The sequence below is a fragment of the Schistocerca piceifrons genome, chromosome 5, assembly GCF_021461385.2.
Source record: "Schistocerca piceifrons isolate TAMUIC-IGC-003096 chromosome 5, iqSchPice1.1, whole genome shotgun sequence".
Taxonomy (NCBI): Eukaryota; Metazoa; Arthropoda; class Insecta; order Orthoptera; family Acrididae; genus Schistocerca; species Schistocerca piceifrons.
The window spans coordinates 577,671,854-577,699,356 of NC_060142.1; the positions used below are offsets into that span (position 1 = coordinate 577,671,854).

General features: G+C 45.0%; 1 protein-coding gene across 1 annotated transcript in view; it reads right to left on the reverse strand.

Moving 5' to 3' along the window:
• LOC124799148 (protein Wnt-5b-like) overlaps positions 1-27,503 on the reverse strand; it is a 291,425-nt gene that overhangs the window by 180,006 nt on the left and 83,916 nt on the right. The window contains exon 5 of the mRNA XM_047262686.1: positions 19,476-19,587. Coding sequence (XP_047118642.1) covers positions 19,476-19,587 — 112 coding nt within the window. The remainder of the gene's footprint in view (positions 1-19,475; positions 19,588-27,503) is intronic.

Consider the following 27,503-nt stretch of genomic DNA (forward strand, 5'->3'; position numbering starts at 1 on the left):
ATATATATATATATATATATATATATATATATATATATATATATATATATATATATTTCATTTTATCTGTTTCTAATATCGTGTTATAATTTCATGTATTGACTCGTTCCATGACCATGGAGACTTCTCCTTAATTTGGTCCCACGGAACAATAAATAAATAAATAATTAAAAAAAACAAAGTTTCCCTCTTGTTTTGATACAAAACCTCTGTGTCGTATTTGTTGAAGTCGGAGTAGCTTGTTAAAGCTGTATGCAGACAGAATATTATAGTTAATGGCTTACCTGTACACCAGCAGTCAAACAGCAGAAACGTTATTAAAAACCACACTGCAGCCATTATGTAAGTTATTTGTTAAATGACACCACTTGGAAGCAATCGGCACAGAGTAGAGAGAAGTACATCATAAATACTGTTTGATGGTGCTTAATATACTTCAGAAGTCTTGCACAGGATCTAGATACAATACCCATCCTGTCCCTTCCTATAACATTCCCACGACCGAAAGACTACTAGCTGCACCATACGAGGAATTTCATCATCAGCTGGAAGACACTACTAATAGTCTTTGATCGTGAGAGCCCATGAGGCCACATGATGCATAGCCTTAGCCTGTCTCTGGGTGACATCTTCATCTATACGGCATGCCTACATCTTCAATCGAAGCCCTACAAACTCCACAATGTGCGAGCCATTCGCCTCGTCTTTAGTCAGAGCGATAACCTTCTTGTTCTGAAGTGTTATACCTCAAGGATTATCGGCCGCACATCGAAACATGTCACATTCCTCAGGACTGTATTAATTACTTCATACGGATTGCAAACTTTCACCCAGTAGACGAAACTATCGGTATACATATAAAGTAAGACATCATAAAGTAAGATTATGAGGAGTAAGACTATGAAGAGATGAATGACTGGCTTGTGGCAGTTGCGGTGTGTGTGTGTGTGTGTGTGTGTGTGTGTGTGTGTGTGTACCACGCCAGACATCTGGAACACGAAAATGTGCTGCGTAGCAATGCAGACCAGCCTCTTGTAGAGGTCACCTCTCGTTTTTTTAAAAGTAGCTGTAGGTATCTTAGACTCACAGAGATCATTATTGGAACACATTACAACAGTTCTCTCTCGTTATCAGGTTTTAACCGCTAGAAGCTGACACCTCCAGTTGTGCATTATGGATGCAATTTTTACATAAAAAAGAAACATAGCATTTCATTGTTGAACAACAACGTTTATTTCACTCACATTCATTTTAACATAATGAACCATTAAATTTCTTTCATATGGGAAACCTCAAGAGCGCCAATCACACCACTACTGTTCCAACAATTTCACATTTCATGCAGCAGTCACTGATTTGTTTTTTACAATACATATTTACAATCAGAGTGCAGGGATTGAGGGACATCCCCTATCCCCAATATTATAGTCATCGATTGCGATAACAAGTCCTTAAGCCACTTTGGCATTGTCGACTCCAGAATAAAATGATCAGAAGCAACCACACGACTTCGAACGTCATCCAACATTTGAAATGCTGGCTCCTTTGCAACAAATCGATGTCTATGGCGCAGAACACATTGTACATACTCTACTTGCGACCTCGTCTTTCAGGCTAATAATGATGCTGCAGCTATCAGCGTTCAGACCAAGACTGATGTGACCTACTGGTGGAAAACTGGATACAACAACTCGTACATTCTGTGCAGGAGCAGACCAGTAGGAGTCATTATTGGGTAAATGTTTCTTGCTCCCTACTGGCTTATAAAACCGGAAGGGTGCATTCCTGCCCACCATCACCCATGAGTTGCTACTATTACATTAAGATTTATATTTCGCCCTGTATACTACAAATTCAATCATTATGCGTTTTATACTTATACAGACGATAGAAGACACTCCTAATTCGATTCCTACGCTCTAATTATTCATGAATAAATGCCACAGCCGGCCGGTGTGGCCGAGCGGTTCTAGGCGCTTCAGTCTGGAACCGTGCGACCGCTACGGTCGTAGGTTCGCATACTGCCACGGGCATGGATATGTGTGATGTCCTTAGGATAGTTAGGTTTAAGTAGTTCTAAGTTCTAGGGCACTGATGACCTCAGATGTTAAGTCCCATAGTGCTCAGATCCATTTGAACCATTTAAATGCCACAACAGTATTTACCATATGTTCCCTGTACCCTGTACCAGTTACCTGCATGTGGGGTATAAATTACAATGTGTACTCCACAGAGACGAGTAAGAGTATATGTAGTATCCATGTCGCTATCTCAATGGTAGTAGTGTATGTTCGAACTACAGCAATGATTTATGAACAATCATTGCGTTATAGCACAGTATTTCGCAAACAGCTGTCTTCTGTAAGCCTTGAATTTAGCCTGTATTGAATCGACTCCAAAAGTTGCGACCACATACTTTAGCACCTCCACTGTGTAGGCCCAACAGTTACACACTTTGGTGAGTGGGCCGCGCGGTTACAGATGCCATGTCACGGATTCCGCGGCCCCTGCCGCCTGAGGTTCGAGTCCTCCCTCGGGCATGGGTGAGTGTGTTGTTCTTAACACAAGGTAGTTCAAGAAGTGTGTAAGTCTAGGGACCGATGACCTCAGCAGTTTGGTCCCTTAGGAATCCACACACACACACACACACACACACACACACACACACACACACACACACACACTTGGGTACAGGAGGAATACAAGCATTGATGCATAGCTCCACTTGCTTTATGGCTACACTGTTGTTATGCAAATACACTACAAAACCATAGTGCACCCCTCTTACATATGTAGTTAGTTTTTAGTCAATCTACCGCAGATGACCCTCCCCTTCCCCGTCCAGCCCTTTGCCATGAGGTCATTGAAATACAACAAGCACGGTTGCCTGAGCGTGGTAGGATTCCGGGTGTTTTGTGGTAGTCGAAAGTTCAGTTGTAACATGACCCCAAAGCTCATTTGAAGTTTATTTCGTACCGGCAGTAACACACTACTGACATAAAGTACACATGTGTAGGGATGTTTCTGGAGTACTCCAAGGGAGTGTTGTTGGGGCGTTATGGGGAGAACTTGTCTGACGAAGTAATAGAAGAAGAAGTGGCAGTCGATATGGATGGCCCAGTATTACAGTCAGTATGTAAGAGACTTTTAAAACATTAACCATCAGTTCAAAGAGAAGGGATAAATAATATGTCTTCTGAATTTCTAAAAACACTGGGGAAATGGCAAACAATAGACTACTGAACTTGGTTTGTAGAATCTATGACACTGGAGGCAGAGAATCAGTTTTTGGGAAAAGAATCATCCACACAATCCTGAACATAGGAAGAGCAAGTAAGTGTGAGAACTATGGTAGGGTCACCTTAAAACCCATGCATCCAGATTGCTGACAAGAATTATATATAGAGGAATGGGAAAGAAAACTGAGGGTATGTTTGGCTCTCCTAAAGGTACAGGCACCAGAGGGACATTTCTGATTTCCCAGTTAACAATGGAAACAAGACTTAAGAAAAATCAAGTTCCTGCATATGATGTGCCGACTTCGAAAAATCGTTTGCCAATGTAACATAGTGCAACATATTCGAAATTCTGAGAAAAATAAGAGTAAGCTATAGGGAGAGAAAGGTAACATACAATGTGCACAAGAACGAAGAGGGGACAATAAGAATGGAAGACCAAGAACAAAATGCTCGGATAAAAATGGGAGTGAGACAGGGATGCAGTGTTTCTCAACTAAACATCAGAACATCAAGATAAGTTGCTAGGATGGTTCCCTTGAAAGGGCACGGCCGATTTCCTTCCCCATCCTTGACACAATCCGCGCTTGTGCTTCGACTCTAATGGTCTCGATGTTGACGGGACCTTAAACCTAATTTTCCTTCCCTCCTTCCTTCCTTCCTTCCTTCCTACCTTCAAGATAAGTGACCTCGAAGCAGTCGGAGTCAACGAATTCTGCTACCTTGGAAGCGAAATAACACATGACGGACGAAACAAGGACATAAAAACCAGGATAGCTCAGGTAAAGGAGGAATTCCTCGAAAAAATAAGTCTTTTGGTATCAAACATGGACGTTAGTCTGAGGAACAAATTTCTGAGTATACATGTTAAGAGGGCAGAATTGCATGGAATATGGGAACACTAGAAAATAAGATGATTGAGGCGCTTGAGATGCGGTGCTTTAGAAGGATGTTGAAAATTAAGTTGACTCAAGACTAGGGATGAGGGGGCTGACCGCAGAAACGAAGAAAGAAACATCTGGGATGCACTGAAAGAAGACCGGATAGGGTGATAGGACCGATATAAAAACATCAGGGAATAACTTATATGGTAGTAGAGGGAAGTGTAGAGGGTAAAAACTGCAGTGGAATATATCGAAAAAATGGCTTGGAGCACTATGGGATTTAACATCTGAGGTCATCAGTCCCCTAGAACTTAGAACCACTTAAACCTAACTAAGGACATCACACGCAGCCATGCCCGAGGCAGGATTCGAACCTGCGACCGCAGCGGTCGCGCGGTTCCGGACTGAAGCGCCTAGAACCTTTCGGCCACCGCGGCTGGCGAATACACCGAACAAATAACATAGCACGCAGGATGCAAGTGCTACTCTCATATCAGTAGGTTGTCACAAGTGAGGAAGTCGTGGCGGGCCGGATCAAACCACCCAGGAGGCTGATGACTCAAAAAAAAAAAAAAAAGACTATTTACAATGTATGTAAATCATTTAGTGCTCAACGCGGGGAGCGCCTAAGGCTGTTCGTGAGCGACGAGGGTTATTGTCGACAAAAAAGGCCGCAACGCCTGGAAACTAGCAAAACGGATGAGGACAGGCAAAGAATAGATGTCGGGCACAGTGAATGGCCGTTAATCCTGAACGTGAATGTAAGGTGTCGCTTGTACGCAGGCAGACACATCCGTCGATGTTCATTGCTGATAAATCACTGGTAACAGTAACAACCGTAAAATATCTACAGTGGAGTGTCCGCACAAAAGCGATATTGTAGGAAAAGCGGATGCCTGGCTAAGGGCCATTGAAAAGATCTTAAGGAAACGTAATTCGCCCATGGAAGAAGTGGCTTACGTAACATTCGCTTGACTTATTCTTGTGTACTGTTCATAGGTCTGGGACCAGTACCAGCTTGGATCCGCATATTAATGTGCGCCAGAAACTGCACCAGTGAATGAACAGTATCACCCGGAGAAGTAGACCAGATGCGCGGTCTGATCAAACGTTGTGGGACCCCCCGGTGTAATGCGGAATTGACCGCTAGAAGTCAGGAGAGACTGATCCGACACTATTACAGGAGGCAGGGAGTACTGTGTTGTCAGTGGAGAATTAGTAACGACAGAACTGGTCGGCGAGGTGAGCCCAGTGACTTCAAATGTGCACCAGTCATCAGACGACACCAGAATAACTTATCTATCAGAAACATTTCAACCCTTGTAAGGCTTCCGAAGACAACTGTTGGTGATGTGACTGCGAAGTAGGAATGCAAATGATGAACCGCAGCTAAACCATACTACGTAGACTTGATGTACTGATGGAGAGGTCCGTTGAACACTGCGCAAGATAGTTGTCAAAAATCGTTTGACGTCATTTAGTGAGTTCCAGTCCAGCTAGCACGATGACTGCGGGTAGGGAGATACAAAGAATGGAGTCCAGTTTACAATGCCCTCTGTGGCATTGTAGCGAGAAGGAAGCGACTGTGCCTTATTCCTCTGGTTTCTGTATCACTAAACTGGTGTCTTGCGGCTTCGGTTGTCCCTCGTCGCACAGTAGTAGCGCTCAGGCGTCAGGTTCATTGTAGGTTTGTGATCCTCCTGAGGTGGTGTCTCGGGATGCCAGTTGTTGAATGTTAACAACGTTTTGTAATGTACTCGTTTTAATGAAGAATCCTTTGAAACACACGTCACACACTTTCCAATATGGCTACGCCGTTATACTCAACCCTTTACAACACATTTATCACTTTCAATACTCGTCATAGATACTGCCCACGACACGTAGCGTTCACTGATAATTAATACCTTCACTTTATATTTTGTTTATCACTGTTATATTTACTCTCTACCGTTCTTTTGAAGCCGCCTCCGGTTACTCGGCCATGCGTTTTTGTTGGCGCCTCGCTATTAACTCGCCTTGTCTTCCCGACGCACAAGAGACACCCCACCTTTCTCCCTCAGCCAACAGGGTCACTCCACTCGTCTCTTACGCTCATACAGGGTGGTCCATTGACCGTGACCGGGCCAAATATCTCACGAAATAAGCGTCAAACGAAAAAACTACAAGAACAAAACTCGTCTAGCTTGAAGGGGGAAACCAGATGGCACTATGGTTGGCCCGCTAGATGGCGCTGCCATAGGTCAAACGGATATCAACTGCGTTTTTTTAAATAGGAACCCCCATTTTTTTATTACATATTCGTGTAGTACGTAAAGAAATATGAATGTTTTAGTTGGACTACTTTTTTCGCTTTGTGACAGAGAGCGTTGTAATAGTCACAAACATGTGGCTCACCATTTTAGACGAACAGTTGGTAACAGGTAGGTTTTTTAAATTAAAATACAGAACGTAGGAACGTTTGAACATTTTATTTCGGTTGTTCTAATGTGATACATGTATCTTTGTGAACTTATAATTTCTGTGAACGCATGCTGTTACAGCGTGATTACCTATAAATACGACATTAATGCAACAAATGTTCAATGTGATAACCCTCACTCTCAATACATTTGGCAATACGTGTAACGAAATTCCTCTCAACAGCAAGTAGTTCGCCTTGCGTAATGTTCGCACATGCATTGACAATGCGCTGACGCATGTTGTCAGGCGTTGTCGGTGGATCATGATAGCAAATATCCTTCAGTTTTGCCCACAGAAAGAAATCCGGGGACCTCAGATCCGGTGAACGTCCGGGCCACGGTATGGTGCTTCGATGACTAACCCACCTGTCGTGAAATATGCTATTCAATACCCCTCAACCGCACGCGAGCTATGTGCCGGACATCCATCATATTGGAAGTACGTCACCATTCTGTCATGCAGTGAAACATCTTGTAGTAACATCGGTAGAACATTACGTAGGTAATCAGCATACATTGCACCATTTAGATTGCCATCGATAAAATGGGGGCCAATTATCCTTCCTCCCATAATGCCGCACCATACATTAACCCGCCAAGGTCGCTGATGTTCCACTTGTCGCAGCCATCGTGGATTTTCCGTTGTCCAATAGTGCATATTATGCTGGTTTACGTTACGGCTGTTGGTGATTGACGCTTCGTCGCTAAATAGAAAGCGTGCAAAAAATCTGTCATCGTCCCGTAATTTCTCTTGTGACCAGTGGCAGAACTGTTCACGACGTTCAAAGTCGTCGCCATGCAATTCCTGGTGCATAGAAATATGGTACGGGTGCAATCGATGTTGATGTAGCATTCTCAACACCGATGCTTTTGAGATTCCCGATTCTCGCGTAATTTGTCTGCTACTGATGTGCCTATTAGCCGCGACTGCAGCTAAAACACCCACTTGGGCATCATCATTTGTTGCAGGTCGTGGATGACGTTTCACACGTGGCTGAACACTTCCTGTTTCCTTAAATAACGTTAACTATCCGGCGAACGGTCCGGACACTTGGATGATGTTGTCCAGGACACCGAGCAGCATACATAGGACACGCCCGTTGGGCATTTTGATCACAATAGCCATACGTCAACACGATATCGACCTTTCCCGCCATTGGTAAACGGTCATCTTAACATGGGTAATGTATCACGGAGCAAATACCGTCCGCACTGGCGGAATGTTACGTGAGACCACGAACTTATACGTTTATGACTATTACAGTGCCATCTATCACAAGCGAAAAAAATGGTCCAACTAAAACATTCATATTTCTTTACGTATTACACGAATATGTAATAAAAAATGGGGGTTCCTATTCAGAAAAACGCAGTTGATATCCGTTTGACCTATGGCAGCGCCATCTATCGGGCCAACCATAGCGCCATCTGGTTTCCCCCCTCAAGCTAGACGAGTTTCGTTCTTTGTAGTCTTTTCGTTTGATGCTTATTTCGTGAGATATTTGGCCCGGTCACTATCAGTGGAGCATGCTGTATGTATATCAAAATTCTCAGCCAATGGGCGTTTAGATCGCTGTTGCCAGGCGGATCTGGCGTCACGTTTGCGGACGTTGTGACGAAAGTTTGTCTCGGAACACTGTCTCCGATTGTAGGATCGTACTCCCGAATAGTCGGATCTTGTCACTACTAAGGTTGTACAACATTGCCTCCTATGATGTTATCGTTAACGCTCCTTACTGACGCATAATTGTCAGATGCACATGTAGCCTGGCTGCTACTGAGAATTCCTGATCGCATAAATGTGGGAATAATTAGCATAAACACGTGAAGGGATGCACGTATGCATCACAAGTGGTCGAACAGCTTCTCATAACTCACACATTTCTGTAGGCAAATCTAACCGACGTTGAAGTCGTGTAGAAGGCGACGCCACTGGGCATCGGATGACTGTAAATAAGTGACTTGGAACTTCCTGGCAGATTAAAACTGCGTGCCGGACCAAGACTCGAACTCGGGACCTTTACCTTTCGCGGGCAAGTGTTCTGCCAGCTGAGCTAGCCAAGCATGACTTACGCCCCGTCCTCACCGCTTTACTTCTGCCAGTACCTCATCTCCTACCTTCCAAATTTTACAGTAGCTCTCCTGCGAACCTTGCAGAACTAGCACTCCTGAAGAAAGGATATCGCGGAGACATGGCTTAGCCACAGCCTGGGGGATGTTTCCAGAATGAGATTTTCACTCTGCAGTGCACACTCCGCTGCAGAGTGAAAATCTCATTCTGGAAGTGACTTGGAATGATGAATCACCCTTTGCCATGTGGCAATCCGACGGAAGCGTTTGGGTTTACCGAATTCCTAGAGAACGTTAGCTGCTTTCAGGTGTAGTACTTACCGTGAAATACGGTGTGCTGGTGGTGTTACAGTGTGAGGGTGTTTTTCATGGCTAGGATGTGCTCCCTGTTTTTCGTGGGTGGGGTGTGGTCCCCTTATTGCGCTCAAGAAAACGCTATATGTGAAAGGATGTGAATACACTGTTGTCTACCGCGAACAGTAGAAGAACAGTTTGGGGACGTCTGTATTAGCTGGACAGTACGCCCTATCATAAAGCAGCATTTACAAGGCAGCTGTTTGTGGAATTGGGAATTCCTGAAACTGAGACTGCCCACAGTCTCAACCTAATGGAACACCTTTGGGATGAGTTAGAACGTCGACATAGTTCCAGACTGCAGACTCTTGAGGAAGAATAGGCTTCCATTCCTCCACAGGCATTCAGGTACCTCATTGAACGTGTCCCCATCAGAGTGGACACAAGCCATATTAAAGTCCACCAGTAGAAGTCCGGATACTTTTGATCAGAAGTGTACTTCGTCAGCTTATGGCGGAGTTTCAAGGAGAGCATGCGACGTAACAGATAAAAGCCTCGCTAATAAACGAGGACAGCATGCGACGTAACAGATGAAAGCCTCGCTAATAAAATATCGCTTACTTGCTTACACAATATTTGTAACTGGGGCTGTTTTCCATTTTAAGTGCTCGCCCTGCGGCCATGTCTGCGCTATTTATTCCAGCCGACTGCGGCCGGTCGTCGCGTGTCCGACGGCAGGCGGCATTTGCATCTTATAAGTGTGAGGCTGGTCTGCATTTAAAGTGGAGATGCGTCAGCCGGCCCCAGGCCCTCGTCGCCCCCTAATCTCGCAGCCCCGGGGTGACACAGCCGGCGTGCAAAATCGGGCACAATGACTGGAGCGTGCGGCCGAGGCGCCCCGCTCACGTGTTTCCGAGAAGGCTACTGTACTGTCCACTGAGTCGCGACCTACAACCCTCAGACCGGCAGTCGAGTGTTCTTCGCTGCTGGACGTGGGCGACACTGCAGCTCCTGCGTATGATTTAGCCAAACATTTTGCTTCTTCTGTCTTGTTTTTAGGGCGCAAAAACAACTGGGTTACACGCGCCCACGTCAAAACTATAGAACACGAAGAAGGAGAGGAGTTAAAAAACGACTAAACGTCAATCCCAACTGACATAAGAGAAGACAACTAAAAACAGGAACGTGGAGAAAGGGCTACAAAAGACACCATACGGAAACGGAGGTCCAAAACTAAAAATTAAAAGGCCTTCGTCATAATGCTTTGACGGATAAAAAGTAAAACGAGGTCGACAGCCCGCGCGTCATTTGCTAAAACGACCAATAACTCAGACAGCAAACCCAAGGGGGAACGTTAACGGTTAAAAAATGGACATCCATCAGGAAGTGGAGGGCAGCTAAAACGTGGACGCAATGTGTACCAATTGGTGGGCGAGCCAAACATTTTGCTTCTAATGTAAGCCTGCAGGCTTTCGTGGCCGGCCGGCCTGTGTGGCCGAGCGGTTCTAGGCGCTTAAAAAAAATGTTTCAAATGGCTCTGAGCACTATGGGACTCAACTGCTGTGGTCATCAGTCCCATAGAACTTAGAACTACTTAAACCTAACTAACCTAAGGACATCACACACACCCAAGCCCGAGGCAGGATTCGAACCTGCGACCGTAGCAGCAGTAGGCGCTTCAGTCCGGAACCGCGCGACCGCTATGGTCGCAGGTTCGAATCCTGCCTCGGGCATGGATGTGTGTGATGTCCTTAGGTTAGTTAGGTTTAAGTAGTTCTAAGTTCTAGGGGACTGATGACCTCAGCTGTTAAGTCCCATAGTGCTCAGAGCCATTTGAACCATTTTTCGTGGCCGTTGTCACTGAAGTTAAAATCTTCTGGGATATCAGGCCGCTTCATGTTTCTTCTAAAATGTTCGACGTTTCGAGCCCTCTGCTGGTCTCTTCCTCAGGATCTTTTGGTGTCCACTACTGCTTTATAAGTCGACGCGACACTCGTCTCAGACAGTGTTCTAGCAGTTGTGGACACCAAAAGATCCTGAGGAAGATCCCAGCAGACGGGTCGAAACGTCGAACACTTTAGAAGAAGCATTACACGGCCTGATATCCCAGAAGATTTTAACTTCATTTTGCTTCTTTGCTGAGACCGTTGGTGGGCAAATGCTCACTCACATCTCATCACATCCGTAACTCAGCGAACTATGTCAATAGACTGAGGCCTCTCCACCTAAGCAATTGGGCCGTTTCAATGTGGTACCTGTTTTTTATTTACAAATGTTCCTCTCGCAGATTCTTTGGCACTAACAGCCAACAACTTTTAGGTGGACATCACTGCTTTCTTTCGGCACACCCTTTACTTAACCTGTTTTGTGTTGAAACAAGAATATTTTGAACAGACTGATGGTGCGTCGTGGGCAGCTCTCTCTCTCGTTTGGTGGAAAACCTTTTTATGGTGGATTTCAAGGAGGCAGCGCTTGAATTAGCTGCCCTTAAACAAACTGTATTTTGGATGCATGTAGGCGATATTTTCATAGGATGGCCTCATAGAGAAGATTTCTTCATCAGCTCATCTCGATTCATAAGAACGTTCGGGTCGCTATGGAGAAAGACAAAGTTGGTTCTCTGCCATTCTTGGATGTCTTGGTTCGACGGACGAATGATGGCTCTGTGGGGCATTCAGTTTATTGTAAGCCCACTCATACTGATTTGTATTTGCAAGCGTCAAGTTATCATCACCCATCGCAAATTATGAGCGTACTTAAAACACTCGTACACAGAGCTCACAGAGTTCCAGATCTAGATAGTTTGCCTAAAGAGCTCGCCCATCTAAGGACAGCGTCCAGGAAAAATGGATATCCTACCTGACAGGGCACTATCAGTTAGAATCAAGAACGACAAAGCGGATACGGCAAAATCTTTAACTTCTCTGCATTTCGAGGACAATATTTCCTTTAAAATAACAAGAAATCGCCTTAAATTTCAATTGAAACTGGTTTTACATCCATTATCTGATAATCACAAAGCTTCTGGGATCTGTGAAGGTCTACTTGTTATTGCAGGAGGCCTGAATGTACAAAATACATTGATGAGCCAGAACACTATGATCACCTGCTCAATACGTTGTTTGTCCATTTTTGGAACGAAATAGATAACTGATTCTGCGTATCAGGGATCCGACAGTTTGTTGGTAGGTTTGTGGAGGCATGTGGCATTAGACGTCTATGCACAGCTCATGTAATTCACCTAAATAACGGGCCGCTGGTGTGGGTACTCGCTGATGGCACTCGATAGTGACCCAGATGGGTTCCATAAGATGTACTTCAGGCGAATTTGGTCACCGAGACATCAACGTGGGTTCACTATAATGCTCCTCAAACCACTGTAGCACGGTTCTGGTTCTGAGAAACGAACAATTATACTGCCAGCGGGGGAAACATCAAACATGAAGTGATGCAAATGGTTCACAGCTGTCAGCGTGTCTTCGATCAGCCGGCCGGTGTGGCCGTGCTGTTAAAGGCGCTTCAGTCTGGAACCGCGTGACCGCTGCGGTCGCAGGTTCGAATCCTGCCTCGGGCATGGGTGTGTGTGATGTCCTTAGGTTAGTTAGGTTTAATTAGCTCTAAGTTCTAGGCGACTGATGACCTCAGAAGTTAAGTCGCATAGTGCTCAGAGCCATTTGAACCATTTTTTGTCTTCTATCATTACCACAGGTCCCATGCACGCGCAGGAGAACGTCTCCCATATTTTGCATTGGTCCCAGCAGCCTGCGTCCTTCATAGGCTGCACGTTTCGAGCCACCGTTCGCTGCGCTGATGGCATTTGTGGAGACGACCAGCGACCTAGCGTAGCAAAAATGTGGTTCACCCGAAGAGCCGGCGCGTTTCCATCGATCGACGGTCGAATCCAGATGGTCCCGTGCTCACAGCAATTGTTGGGTCAACATGAGAACATGTAGGACTGCTCTGCTGTTGTGCTCCATGTTCAACAATGTACGACGAACTGTGTGCTCCGAAATACTTGTGCGTGCGCCTGCACTGCGCTACTTCAGCAGAGATACCACATATCACCAGCCGTTCTACTTTACAGAGCAGACAAGCCTCCGAACCCCATGTTCTGTGAAGAGTCATGGACGTCCAACCGCGTGAAATTCGACAAACTTTGACGCCTTCGAGATACGCTACATCTACATCTACATGATTACTCTGCAATTCACATTTAAGTGCTTGGCAGAGGGTTCATTGAACCACAATCATACTATCTCTCTACCATTCCACTCCCGAATAGCCCGCGGGAAAAACGAACACCTAAATCTTTCTGTTCGAGCTCTGATTTCTCCTATTTTATTTTGATGATCATTACTACCTATGTAGGTTGGGCTCAACAAAATATTTTCGCATTCGGAAGAGAAAGTTGGTGACCGAAATTTCGTAAATAGATCTCGCCGCGACGAAAAACGTCTTTGCTTTAATGACTTCCATCCCAACTCGCGTATCATATCTGCCACACTCTCTCCCCTATTACGTGATAATACAAAACGAGCTGCCCTTTTTTGCATCCTTTCGATGTCTTCCGTCAATCCCACCTGGTAAGGATCCCACACCGCGCAGCAATATTTTAACAGAGGACGAATGAGTGTGGTGTAAGCTGCCTCTTTAGTGGACTTGTTGCATCTTCTAAGTGTCCTGCCAATGAAACGCAACCTTTGACTCGCCTTTCCCACAATATTATCTATGTGATCTTTCCAACTGAAGTTGTTCGTAATTTTAACACCCAGGTACTTAGTTGAATTGACAGCCTTGAGAATTGTACTATTTATCGAGTAAGCGAATTCCAATGGATTTCTTTTGGAACTCATGTAGATCACCTCACACTTTTCGTTATTTAGCGTCAACTGTCACCTGCCACTCCATACAGCAATCTTTTCTAAATGGATTTGCAACTGATACTGGTCTTCGGATGACCTTACTAGACGGTAAATTACAGCATCATCTGCGAACAACCTAAGAGAACGGCTCAGATTGTCACCCAGGTCATTTATATAGATCAGGAACAGCAGATGTCCCAGGACGCTTCCCTGGGGAACACCTGATATCACTTCAGTTTTACTCGATGATTTGCCGTCTATTACTACGAACTGCGACCTTCCTGACAGGAAATCACGAATCCAGTCGCACAACTGAGACGATAGCCCATAGCCCGCAGCTTGATTAGAAGTCGCTTGTGAGGAACGATGTCAAAAGCTTTCCGGAAATCTAGAAATACGGAATCAACTTGAGATCCCCTGTCAATAGCGGCCATTACTTCGTGCGAATAAAGAGCTAGCTGCGTTGCACAAGAACGATGTTTTCTGAAGCCATGCTGATTGCGTATCAATAGATCGTTCCCTTCGAGGTGATTCATAATTTTTGAATACAGTATATGCTCCAAAACCCTACTGGAAACCGACGTCAATGATATAGGTCTGTAGTTCGATGGATTACTCCTACTACCCTTCTTAAACACTGGTGCGACGTGCGCAATTTTCCAATCTGTAGGTACAGAATTATCGGTGAGCGAGCGGTTGTATATGATTGCTAAGTAGGGAGCTATTGTATCAGCGAAATCTGAATGGAACCTAATCGGTATACAATCTGGACCTGAAGACTTGCCCGTATCAAGCGATTTGAGGCGCCTCGCAGCCCCTAAGGTATCTACTTCTAAGAAACTCATGCTTGCAGCTGTTCGTGTTTCAAATTCTGGAATATTCCATTCGTCTTCCCTGCGGAATAATAATTTGGCCTTTGTCAAAGTCACGTGGCTCACTGTATTTCCCGATTTGCAACTCATATCTTCGCTAGGATGATCCCCCGTCCGAGTTTCCTCCGCTAATACAATTTTGTTACCTCGTCACGTGCCCGCAAAGCCACCAGGTGGCATTCAACGTCCTGATAGGCGGTGGTCACCATGTTTTGGCTCATCAGCGTACCTTGTTCTCATCAGAATCGGCAGCAAACCAACACAGACAATGGTAGTTCAGGTATACCTGAGGCTGTCGCAAGCTGAAGATGAAGAGAGATATAGAAAGTGAGGATACTGAACGGGTAATTCAGAAAGTACAGGGAGATAAAAATCTAATGGTCATGGGATGCTGGAATGCGGTTGTAGGGGACGGATTGGAAGAAAGGATTAGGGAGTATTTGAGCTTGGCACTAGGAATGACAGAGGAGAAAGACTAATTGAGTTCTGTAGTAAATTTCAGCTAGTAATAGCAAATACTCTGTTCAAGAATCACAAGAGGAGGAGAAGTCAGATACTGGATTGTAAGGCGTACCCGGAGCGGATATAGATTCAGATCACAATCTAGTAATGATGAAGAGTAGGCTGAAGTCTAAGAGCCTAGTCACGAAGAATCGATACGCAAAGAAAATGGATACGGAAGTACTAAGGAATGAAGAGATACGCTTGAAAGCTCTTTGAAGCTACAGCACTGCTGTAAAGAATAACTCAGTGGGCAGTTCGGTTGAAGAGGAATTGGCATCACTAAAAAGCGCAATCACAGAAGTTGGAAAGAAAAACATAGGTAGAAAGGACGTAACTGCAAAGAAAACATAGATAACAGATGAAATACTTCAATTGATCGACGAAAGAAGGAAGTACAAAAAGGAAATACATGAACATAGAAATACAAGTCGCAAAGGAATGAAATAAATAGGACGTGCAAGGAAGCTAAGACGAAATGGTTGAATGAGAAATGTGAAGGAATCGAAAAAGAAATGACTGTCGGAAGGACTGACTCAGCATGTAGAAGAGACAAAACTGCCTTCGGTGAAATGAAGCGCAAAGGTGGTAACATTAAAAGTGTAATGGGAATTGCACTGTTCAGTGCTAAGGAGAGAGGTGGAAAGAGTACACTGAAGCTCTCTATGAGGGGGATTATTTGTCTGATGTGATAGACGAAGGGACAGGTGTCGATATAAACTGATAGAGAATTATCGCACCAGCTTAACAGCATTCAATTTTCTGACGAGAATAATATACAGAAAAATGGAAAATAAAATTGAGGATGTATTAGATGACGATCAGTTTGCCTTTAGGAAAAATAAAGGCATCAGAAACGCAGTTATGACGTTTTGGTTGATAATGGAAGTAAACTAAAAGAAAATCAAGACACATTCATAGGACTGGTCGACCTGGAAACAGTGTTCGACAATGAGAAAGTGTCCAAGATGTTCGAAATTCTGAGTAAAATAGGATAAGCTATAGGGAGAGACGGGTGATACGAAACAGTACAAGAGCCAAGAGAGAATAATAACCAAAAACGAAGCACTCGGACGAAAAAGGGTGTAAGAAAGGAATGTAGTCTTTCGCCTCTACTGTTCGATCTATCCATCGAAGAAGCAATGACGGAAATAAAAGGAAGGTTGAAGAGTGGAATTAAAATTCGAGGTGATAGGATATCAACAATAAGATTCGCTCACGATATTGCTATCCTCAAATGGCTCTGAGTACTATGGGACTTAACATCTGAGGTCATCAGTCCCCTAGAACTTAGAACTACTTAAACTTAACTAACCTAAGGACATCACACACATCCATGCCCGAGGTAGGATTCGAACCTGCGACCGTAGCGGTCGCTTGGTTCCAGACTGAAGCACCTAGAACCGCTCGGCCACACTGGCCGGCTATTGCTACCCTCAGAGAAAGTGAAGAAGAATTATAGGATCTGATAAATGGATCTAATGAATACAGAAAGTGGATTGAGAGTAAAATCGAAGGAGGATGAAACTAATGAGAAGACGCAGAAATGAGAGCAGCGAGCAACTTAACATCAGGATTGATGGTCGCGAAGTAGATGAAGTTAACGAATTCTGCTACCTAGACAGCAAAGTAACCGGCGACGGACGGAACAAGGACGACATCAAAAGGCGACTAGTAGGGGCAAAAACGGCATTCCTGGCCAAGAGAAGTCTACTAGTATGATACATAGGCCTTTATCTGAGGAAGAATTTTTTCAGAATGTACTTTGGGAAAGCAGCGCTGTAAGGCAGCGAAACGCTGATTGTGGGAAAACCTGAAGAGAAGAGAATAGAAGCATTTGAGATGTCGTGCTAGAGACCAATGTTGAAAATTATGTAGATTGATAGAGTAAGGAATGAGAAGGTTCTGCGCAGAATCGAAGAGGAAAGGAATATATGAAATCACAGAGGAATTCGTGGCAGGCCGCATCAGACCAGTCAGAAGACAGATGTCTCAAAGAAAAATTTGAAGTCAGCTCACACGCACTGTGAAAGAATGCCTCACTGAACCTCAGCGTTGCACCTGTCTTTTGCAACTGAGCAAGACCGCTACTGCCGAACACTGCATTTACATTGGAGTTTCAACGAAGTATGAGAGAACAATGATCGTGAACGCAGCAGCATCTTTTTGGGACTCCATTACTAAAGAATTCTTGAAAATACGTCTGGCGGAACATCGGATGGACCGTGATAGCGGTTACCAGTTGGGCAGTGAATGGAACCCCATCGTCTCCACGATTTGCTGTAATCGAAAACGGTAGAGTCCTCCAACGGCCGGTAATGCAAGTGACAGCAAAGTTCCGTGGTTTCACCAGGGAGAGTGCTGTCGCCGCGAATTTTTATGGTCCGTCTGTCAGTTTGACTTTGAGGCATATGCGGAAAACTCACAGGGCGCTGTATATTACAAAAAGGTCTTCGTTAGTCTTCGACGGCTCACCTGAGGATGGCAGGTGGAGTTTCTGCTAGGAGCACCTGTACCCCATAGACACACCAATTGGAGCACTGGCACGTCCTGGTGAGACGGTGAGACTTGCGGCCTGTTGCATATTACCTATAGTCCTATTAAAACTGCTTGTTAGTTGACATCTGCCACTTGCTGCTACAGTGTTTGGCCACATCGGCTGCCGCTCGATTAAAGGCGACAGGCAAACACAGCGCGTCACTCTACAAGTGCTGAAATGCTGCCCATGTAGCGAGGAGCAATGTTGGAAGCGGCTGCCGTCAGGTATGACGGGAACGCGAGATTCTCTGTCCAGAGCCGATTTAAAGTGACGTGACTGGACTACGGCAGACGACGCATATTGTAGAACCGAATTTATACTGGTGTCCTAACCTAACGACAACCTCGTGATGTGCTATGTATCGGTGAAAACGGCGATCAACAGCCGCTTTTTCCACGACTATTAAAGCTGACCTATATGAGCAAATTCATGACATAAAAAAATTCAGTTTCAGCAATAAAAGCGAGCTGTGATTTCTCGATTTCATTGGTTACATGAAACTCTACACGCAATGGATGTACGAACTGACGCACACCAATCGCAGAGCAGTATTTGTTAGCACTCGGTTACAGATTAGAGGCGACCTACATCTACATACATACTCCGCAATCCACCATACGGTGCGTGGCGGAGGGTACCTCGTACCACAACTAGCATCTTCTCTCCCTGTTCCACTCCCAAACAGAACGAGGGAAAAATGGCTGCCTATATGCCTCTGTACGAGTCCTAATCTCTCTTATCTTATCTTTGTGGTCTTTCCGCAAAATATAAGTTGGCGGCAGTAAAATTGTACTGCAGTCAGCCTCAAATTCTGACCCAGGCAGATTCCAAACGAAAAACGAATGATGAGAAGAAAAAGAGCAAATAAAGAAGTCAGTAGGATGATGAAAATGACGAGACACAGGAATGAAAACTGAAAATTGTATTTGCACCAATAAATTCAATAAAAATAATAATCAAAATAATAATAAAAAATGATATCACCTGACACCAGTGATGCCCGTGTGTGTGTGTGTGTGTGTGTGTGTGTGTGTGTGTGTGTGTGTGTGTGTGTGTGTGTGCGTGTGTGCGTGTGTGCGTGTGTGCGTGTGTGAGTGTGTGAGTGTGTGAGTGTGTGAGTGTGTGCGTGTGCGTGTGTGCGTGTGCGTGTGTGAGTGTGTGCGTGTGTTAGTGTGTGCGTGTGTTAGTGTGTGCGTGTGTTAGTGTGTGCGTGTGTTAGTGTGTGCGTGTGTTAGTGTGTGCATGTGTTAGTGTGTGCATGTGTTAGTGTGTGCGTGTGTTAGTGTGTGCGTGTGTGCGTATGTGAGTGTGTGTGTGTGAGTGTGTGCGTGTGTGGGTGTGCGCGTGTGTGAATGTGTGCGTGTGTGCGTGTGTGAGTGTGTGCGTGTGTGAGTATGCGCGTGTGTGAATGTGTGCGTGTGTGAGTGTGTGCGTGTGTGAGTATGCGCGTGTGTATGTGCGTGTGTGAGTGCGTGCGCGCGAGTGCGCGCGCAGTTTGCTTTTGGTGTGGTTTTCATGTCTGCAGAATTAAAGGGGCAATCCCAGAATTCGGGTTCCAATCACATCAAGAAAGAAAGCCGGACAAGGAATTAGAAGTGAACTGACGATTTGTTGTGACAGTTCGGCGATGGCGAACAACCCCGGCGTGACGCTGTACGCTCTGACTGGAGGCAACAAGCCCTAACACGTGAAGTACCAAGTAACAAGTAATTTTAATGATAAGACTACAGCAGCGCAACCGGCGCCGGTACTCACCCTGCGGCCCGCCTCGTTGTTGTGCAGGTTCATGACGGCGCGCGCCGCCTCCCGCGAACCCTTCTTCAGCGGTTTCTCCCGTTCGTTGGCGTCCGCGAACTCCGTCGAGAACCTGCAGGCATAAGTTGGCCGCTACATTTGTGGCGAGGTTAAGTATTTCGCAACAAGTGGCACTGTCCGCTGTCGGCCAGACGAGAAGCAAACCAACTGATCTGCAACACAACATGTCTAAACTCACCGAGCCAAAAGTTAGTCACCCTCAGGACACATTACGCTATTAACGAGTGAGACCACCTGTGGCCTTGATGATGACCTCAGCTCGACGAGGAATAATGCCGAAAAGTTCATCCATGTACGCTATCGCCAGCTCGACCACTCATTGGTGATTAGATCCAGCAGAGCTACTAAACTGCGAGGATGTTGATCGATAAGTTTACCAGCTTTCCCAGATAGTCCTAGACGTTTTCTATGGGATTAACACTGGGTGAGACAGAGTGATAGGCCTCCTCATTAATCTACAACTAGTAGAGTATGTGTGTAGACCTACTGAAACGCGTCAGGCTGTAGCCAGCTTCACGCTTCATTCTAATTACGCATGTTTATTTAACCAGTAACATGATAAGGAGATTTTGTTCTCGAGAATATAACGTATACGAAATGTAGGGTTTAAGTCTCAACGGGTATGAGTGATGATTGCTGTTTCCTAATTGTAATACATCTTGCTGCTCTGAATCTCTATGTAGAGCGCTGGACAAGGGATGCCGTTAGAACAGGAGTGGAGGCCAGGTCAGCCTCTTGGGCACAAGTTGCTCCCAAGTCATTATAAAGGCGGGAGCCAAGGGCCGTTTCGCCACGGTTCTTCAGGTGGGCCAGCGCTTTCTCTGTTTGAGGCGATCAACATTTCCTGGAAAGGGTGGCGGAGCTGGCCAGAAGCTCCCTGCACTTCCGCGAGACCACAACACTTTCTGTGGAGCGTCTCCAACCTGCTACTGACCACCCATATGGTGGGCGGGAGCACCCAGTTGGCAGGCTGTAAAAGGTGCGACTCCGGCCACTTTCGCAAAATGAGATAGCTTCGTAATATTGGATGAGCAAAACTCAGAACCATTAGCACCAGCTTTGTAGCTTGATAATGCCTCGCTAGGGCCGCTTTTAAAAACACAGTCCACATGGACTGGACTTACTTGGTGGGAAAGTAAGGCAAAGTGGACTATTGCAGACTATGGGAAAGGTGGCCTACCTCGCAAATTCCTGAAAAAGGTCACACTATTTTACATATTGAATGCGCAATTTTTGAGACGAGATTTCCCAGTGGCAGAGCTTGAGACGTCCATTTAGACTGGCTTACCACCAGTTTTTGGCGGTTTCGGGAGGGCAGAGGCAGAGAGCGCAATTTATTGGACATTCAGGCAGGACTCTTCTTGAGAGACACTTGAGAAGGGGACAGCAGAGGGCAGCAACTGATGCATCACGTACTCAGCAGACCTTCATCCGCTGTATTTCTTCTCATCTCGGCTCCGTTTAACTTGCGTAAGCTTAAGGATCTATGTCGCAAGCGAGTAACACTCGCGAGGGCATGGGCGCATTTCTATCTCATGATGTTACTCGGTCACGCTCTGTTCTTGGCTCTTGCCCATGACTTCCTTGTTGGGTTTTCTCGCATGCTTATCTTACTTATCAAATCTATGCTATCATTACGATCAGAACGAACCTGCGTCTAAATTCTATTAGATTCTGTGAGAAACTTTTTTACCAGAGTAATTTCAATTCCTTTTCCAGCCATACTCTCCATCCCAATAGTGAACGCGATTACGTCGCAAACTTAAGTTTGGCACTCATTTCTTTCCAGAGAGAGAATTTAAATACTTATTTTCGTCCAGTGGTAATTCACATGCGACTTCATTGTCAATAAATCATTATGATTTTGAATTCCTCTTTCATTTATTAATTTCTTGGAAGACTCAGAGCCATGCTGGTCATCCTTTCCTTCCGTTTCCTTGTGATACCTCTTTTCCACACGTTTGAATCGTAGTGGAGCGGTTTGCATATCGAGAGGGGATGCTCGGTGCATATCAAAGACTTGCGTAGTAAAGTATGGCCCTAACCCAGTGGATTCTTGTGCTTTGAATAGGGCTGTTGTCATCTTACATGGTGGGGACCGCAGCATACTCGCTACGAAAATGTAGACGAAAGGGCAACACCTGATAGCCGAGGATGTTGAAATAACCATTCTGGTTCAAGTTCACGGAACGTTAATGAGTTAGGTCACGTGACGGTACGAAGAACACCGTTTACAACATGACAGAACCACCTCCGGCCTGAACTACGCCCCTCACACACAGCGGGTTACACGCACTAGACCCCTTCCATTATTTGAAGAGAGTCGAAATGGCTACCCATTGTACTCAGTCACACGCCCTGAGTCGGCTGCTGCCCAGTTTGACCCGCTGAAGAGCGCAGCTTTATGCGCCGCAGGGTACCCAACTCCAAATGCTCACTGCATGCAGTCCTCTTCGCAGTGACTGCTGGGAAGGTGGTTGAGAGGCATCCGCAGTTTCTCACAGCAGCATCTCTCGTCGGGTTTGAAACTAATTGTCTCTGACAACGACTAACACTCGTCTCCGGTTACTGTCGGCTAATGTCTTCTTACAACTGTTCTTACGACAACTGTTGTCATGCGTTTTTCCATGGCTGCGAGCGGTAGACCATATACACGTTGGACGGTGCCCGTTGATACATGAACCGATAGCGTAGCATCTTTCACGGCGTACTAGTAGACACGTCTAAACACGATAGTTCCCTTCCGCGATTCAGTCACGTCTCCACCTCGACCCAACGAACAAACAAACAAACAAATCATTTCACTGCCGTTATTTACGTCAGCGGTCACTCGATGCCGTGGTACCAGTTCTACACTATCCACCGTGCTCTAAAGCGACTGGTGTGCTCTTTCAGGTGGATGACTAGTACCTGATCCGGTGATTTTCTGAAAGATATTATTTCTAGAATAAACCAGATGCAGTCTGTTGATTACATCTTGGAAGCTTAGTGGGTAGGTGTCTACTATAAATCCGTATGTTCGAGTTCACTCCCCTATGGGCATTAGAAGTTTTTGAGTCACTTAACGCTTCCTATATCCTTGGCAATACGTTGTTTGCGTGGAAAAGACAGAGATGCCCCTTGCTTCGGAGTCCACTTCGAATTGTCGCCGCCCCCTCCTCCTCTCCTATAACTGGCTGGGACGTACGACCTCCAACAGGGCCATGCCTAGTAAAGCGCTGCGCAGTTCATACTAACCTTTGTGTTGCATTTTTTTTTTCATAAAAGTCGATTGAGTGTATTCTTAAAGAAACATCATCTTGTGATACCGTAACACTACAAACAGGTGCATGGGCCGATATATCGACAACTAGTGACATTCTTATAGTTCTTTTTTTTTTTTACCCTGATCCTACACACACACACACACACACACACACACACACACACACAACAGCGTAAAGATAAGCCAGCTGACATGACAGTTAGACCTAAGGTCCCATAGAGCAAGTTGATGCCATATTTTGTTTTGATTTCCAGAAGCCCTGCTTTTTATTTATTTATTTCTATCAGGCAAACCACAGTTGACCAGATACACTTATGTCACATAATGTAGAATCAGAACATTTGACTAACTTCATTACAAAATGTAAAACACAATGGTTTTACCTAAAACCAACTTATATAAAGAAAGGCGATCAATTCTATGAGTTAATTAGTGTAAGATACGTTAGTCTGACTGCAGCATTACAATAAAAAACACACATTATTAATATAAAATCTAATTATGTGTATACAGAAGTATTCATAATGAAAAATGCAAAAGCTTCTCAAATTTCAAGGACCTATTTTACAAAAACGGATGAAATGGCAAATACGTTTGATAGCGGGCTTAATCATGCAACGAAGAGCTATTCTGAGGGAAAAATAATCCTTTTTTTAAATATTGTGCAGTGAAATTGTTCTTGAATGATGATATTCATCACATTCTATCAGTACATGTACAATGTTCACTGCAATGAGGCGGGTATCACAGTTTGTATTCATCACATTATATCAGTACATGTACAATGTCCTCTGGAATGAGGCAGGAATCACAGTTTTTAGAGGGAGTAATTTTAACAGCTTTGTTAGTATTCGTACGACCTGCTCTTAGTCTGTTTATAATAACGGTTTCTTTTCTCGTGAGCGCAGAGTTGATTCATCAAGGGTGGCATGCAGTCTGTCACTGAATTGCCCAATATCGCGTGTCTTTCCGATACAGTGAGGCTAGTAAATGAAATACACGCGTACGAAATGGACAACTGTTCGCGAGCGGTAGAATGTGACTTAACGAATGCTTGATTCTAACTCCAGCAGGTTATTTTGAGTGAAAATAACTACATACACAAAAGTGCGCAATAATGAAAGAATGCTTCAATCAATCATCGTCCGACAGCATGGCACAATGTTTTCATTTAGATAATAACATTTTGACTGATCTTTCGGCTCCGATGTTGTTGTTGTTGTTGTTGAGGTCTTCAGTACCTACTACAACCTACATCCTTCTGAATCTGTTTAGTGTATTCATGTCTTGGTCTCTCTCTACGATTTTCACCTCCCACGCTGCCCTCCAATACTAAATTGGTAATCCCTTGATACCTCAGAACATATCCTACCAACCGATCCCTTCTTCTAGTCAAGTTGTGCCACAAACTCCTCTTCTCCCCAATTCTATTCAATACCTCCTCATTAGTTATGTGATCTACCCATCTAATCTTCAGCATTCTTCTGTAGCACCACATTTCGAAAGCTTCTATTCTCTTCTTGTCTAAACTATTTATCGTCCAGGTTTCACTTCCATACATGGCTACACTCCATACAAATACTTTTAGTAACGACTTCCTGACACTTAAATCTATACTCGATGTTAAACAATTTCTCTTCTTCAGAAACGTTTTCCTTGCCATTGCCAGTCTACATTTTATATCCTCTCTACTTCGACCATCATCATCAGTTATTTTGCTCCCCAATTAGCGAAACTCATTTACCACTTTAAGCGTCTCATTTCCTAATCTAATTCCCTCAGCATCACCCTGCTTAATTCGACTACATTCCATTATCCTCGTTTTGCTTTTGTTCATCTTATATCCTCCTTTCAAGACACTGTCCATTCCGTTCAGCTGCTCTTCCAAGTCCTTTGCTGTCTCTGACATAATTACAATGTCATCGGCGAACCTCAAAGCTTTTCTTTCTTCTCCATGGATTTTAATTCCTACTCCGAACTTCTCTTTTGTTTCCTTTACTGCTTGCTCAATATACAGATTGAATAACATCGGGGATAGGCTACAACTCTGTCTCACTCTCTTCCCAGCCACTGCTTCCCTTTCATGCCCCTCGACTCATGTAACTGCAATCTGGTTTCGATATCGGAATCTAAATCAAGCGTGCTGGTAACACACAAACTGGACGAGGGTGTTGAATCCGCTGTGTAGGCAAGAATCTGGTGTGTAGGCTATTATGCTGCCGTCCTTTCTTGTAAAGAGTGGTACAGGGAAGGAAGTGCTATTTAAAATTCTGGTTAAAAGATCACGTCTATGATCTATCAACTCTTGTTTTCGTGATCTGGAAGTCCTGCTTTCGTGGATTACGAAAAGGGCTTTCGTTAAGGGAGTAGCTTCGCTACACATACAAAACTGAGCCTTCTCAGGTAACCTGGCGCTTTTCTTTTAGCTGACCAACAACCCACGCTGATGGGAACAGACCTTGTATACAGGACATCGCGCAGCATTTTGGTCAGAAACAGGAGTGCTCCACTTTGGTGCCACAGGCAGGCTACCTCAAGGAGGAGAGCGTTGAGGTCGGCGCACACAGAGCCAGAGCACTGAAAGGAGTCGCCCTTTAACGCTTCCGAGACTGCTGGGACGTGGAGTACCGAACACAATGGCCCATATTTATAACGTCAGCAAGAAGGATCTTCGAGGATGACTGTGCTGATCGCAGGCCCCTCAGGAATGCTGCCAGCACCTTCCACCCTCCAGGAGGCGGCGCTCGCTCTTCCGTCAGTGGAGCCCACTTTCTGGAGTCACCTCAGAGTTCTCCCACGCGTCAGGTAATGAGTAGCAGCCGGAACTGTCATATGTAACCTACTCATAAAAGCGACACAAATTGCTGTAACTTTGTCAAAAAGCATAGAACCGCTTTCTCTTTCTAGTAATGGCCCGTTCATGCTATAGTAAGATACTGTAGACTTCTTGTACGCGTAATGTGCTGTATAGTTACGTTTAACGTGCGCTATTTAACACTAAACCGGATGGTAATACTCTGCTGGCTTCTTACGTTTCAGAATGGTACTTGCAGAACGGTGGCCTCATACAGGGTGATTTTTTACAGCGTGTACAAACTCTGGGAATTGATCATGAGACAATACAGAACAAAAAAAGATCTAATAAACTTATGTCCAGAAATGCATGGTTTTCACGCTAGAGGCCTTTTATTCAATTATACTTTGTTATAGAGACTGCGGTCTAATACACGCTGTACCATGTAGCCACAGTTATAGTATGCGTGATTTCATCCTAGAGTTGGCATTGTTCCTCATTCGTCACGCCCTAACGCACTCTCCTGCCATAGTAATTGGTAATCTTGTGTCCGATTCACTTCTCTTGCTGACTCACCTCGTAGTGAATGTGATACAGCGTTGTACACAATAGTTCCGTATTCGAATCTAGAGCTTGCCGACTTGGTATTTACTTAAGGAAAGGCAAATGGCAGTGGGCAGCGGCAGCAAGGTTGCATCAGGAGACCTATCCTCGCCGACAACAACCGTGGGATTCAATGTTTGCAACAGTGTTCCGCCGTTTGTCTGAGACAGGGTCGTTTCAGCAAGCAGGAGATCATGAAGGACATACACGAAATATTCGGACGCCAGACCTGGACAAAAATGTGATTAACACTGTGGAAGGCGACCGCCGTGTCGGTACCAGGCAGTTGGCCCGCCAGTATAGGGTAAGCCATACGATCGTTTCAAACATCCCCCATGACAATTGTTACAACACTTATCATTTAAAGCGCGTGCAGGGCTTACTAGCGACAGACTTTCCACATCTGGAGTGTTTTGTAATTGGTTTCTTCACCATGCAACCACAATTCCGGGATTTGTGTCATCCATCCCATTCACAGATGAGCCCATCCTTACATGGAGTGTTATCTTCAACTTCCACAACCGTCATCTGTGGGACAGTATGTAGAACCCCTACGGTATGGTGACAACGAATCATCAGCATTGGTGCAACCGGAATATGTGGGCCGGGATAATCAGCGACCTACACCTGGCTGAAAATGACTTACAAGTTCGTTGCACCCTTCATCGGTAATGCTGGAATTCAGTATGGTGCTAGCCCACCCTTAGCTTTGATGACAGCTTCCACTCTCGTAGGCATACGTTCAATCAGATACTGGAAGGTTTCTTGGAGAATGGCAGCCCATTCTTCACGGATTGCTACACTGAGGAGAGGTATCGATGTCGGTCGGTGAGGCCTGGAACGAAGTCGGAACTTCAAAACATCCCAAAGGTGTTCTGTATGATTCAGGTCACGACTCAGTGCAGGCCAGTCCATTACAAAAATGTTATTGTTGTGCAACCACTCCGCCACAGGCCGTGCATTATGAACAGGTGCTCGATCGTGTTGAAAGATGCAATCGCTATCCCCGAATTGCTCTTCAACAGTGGGAAGCAAGAAGCGGGTTGAAACATCAATGTAGGCCTGTGCTGTGATAGTGCCACGCAAAACAACAAGGGATGCAAGCCCCTCCATCAAAAACACAACCACACCATAACACCATCGCCTTCGAATTTTACGCTAGGCACTACACACGCTGGCAGATTACGTTCACCGGGCATTCGCCATACCCACGCCCTGCCATCGGATCGCCACATCGTGTACCGTGATTCGTCACCTCACACAACGTTTTCCCACTGTTCAATCGTCCGATGTCTGCGCTCCTTAC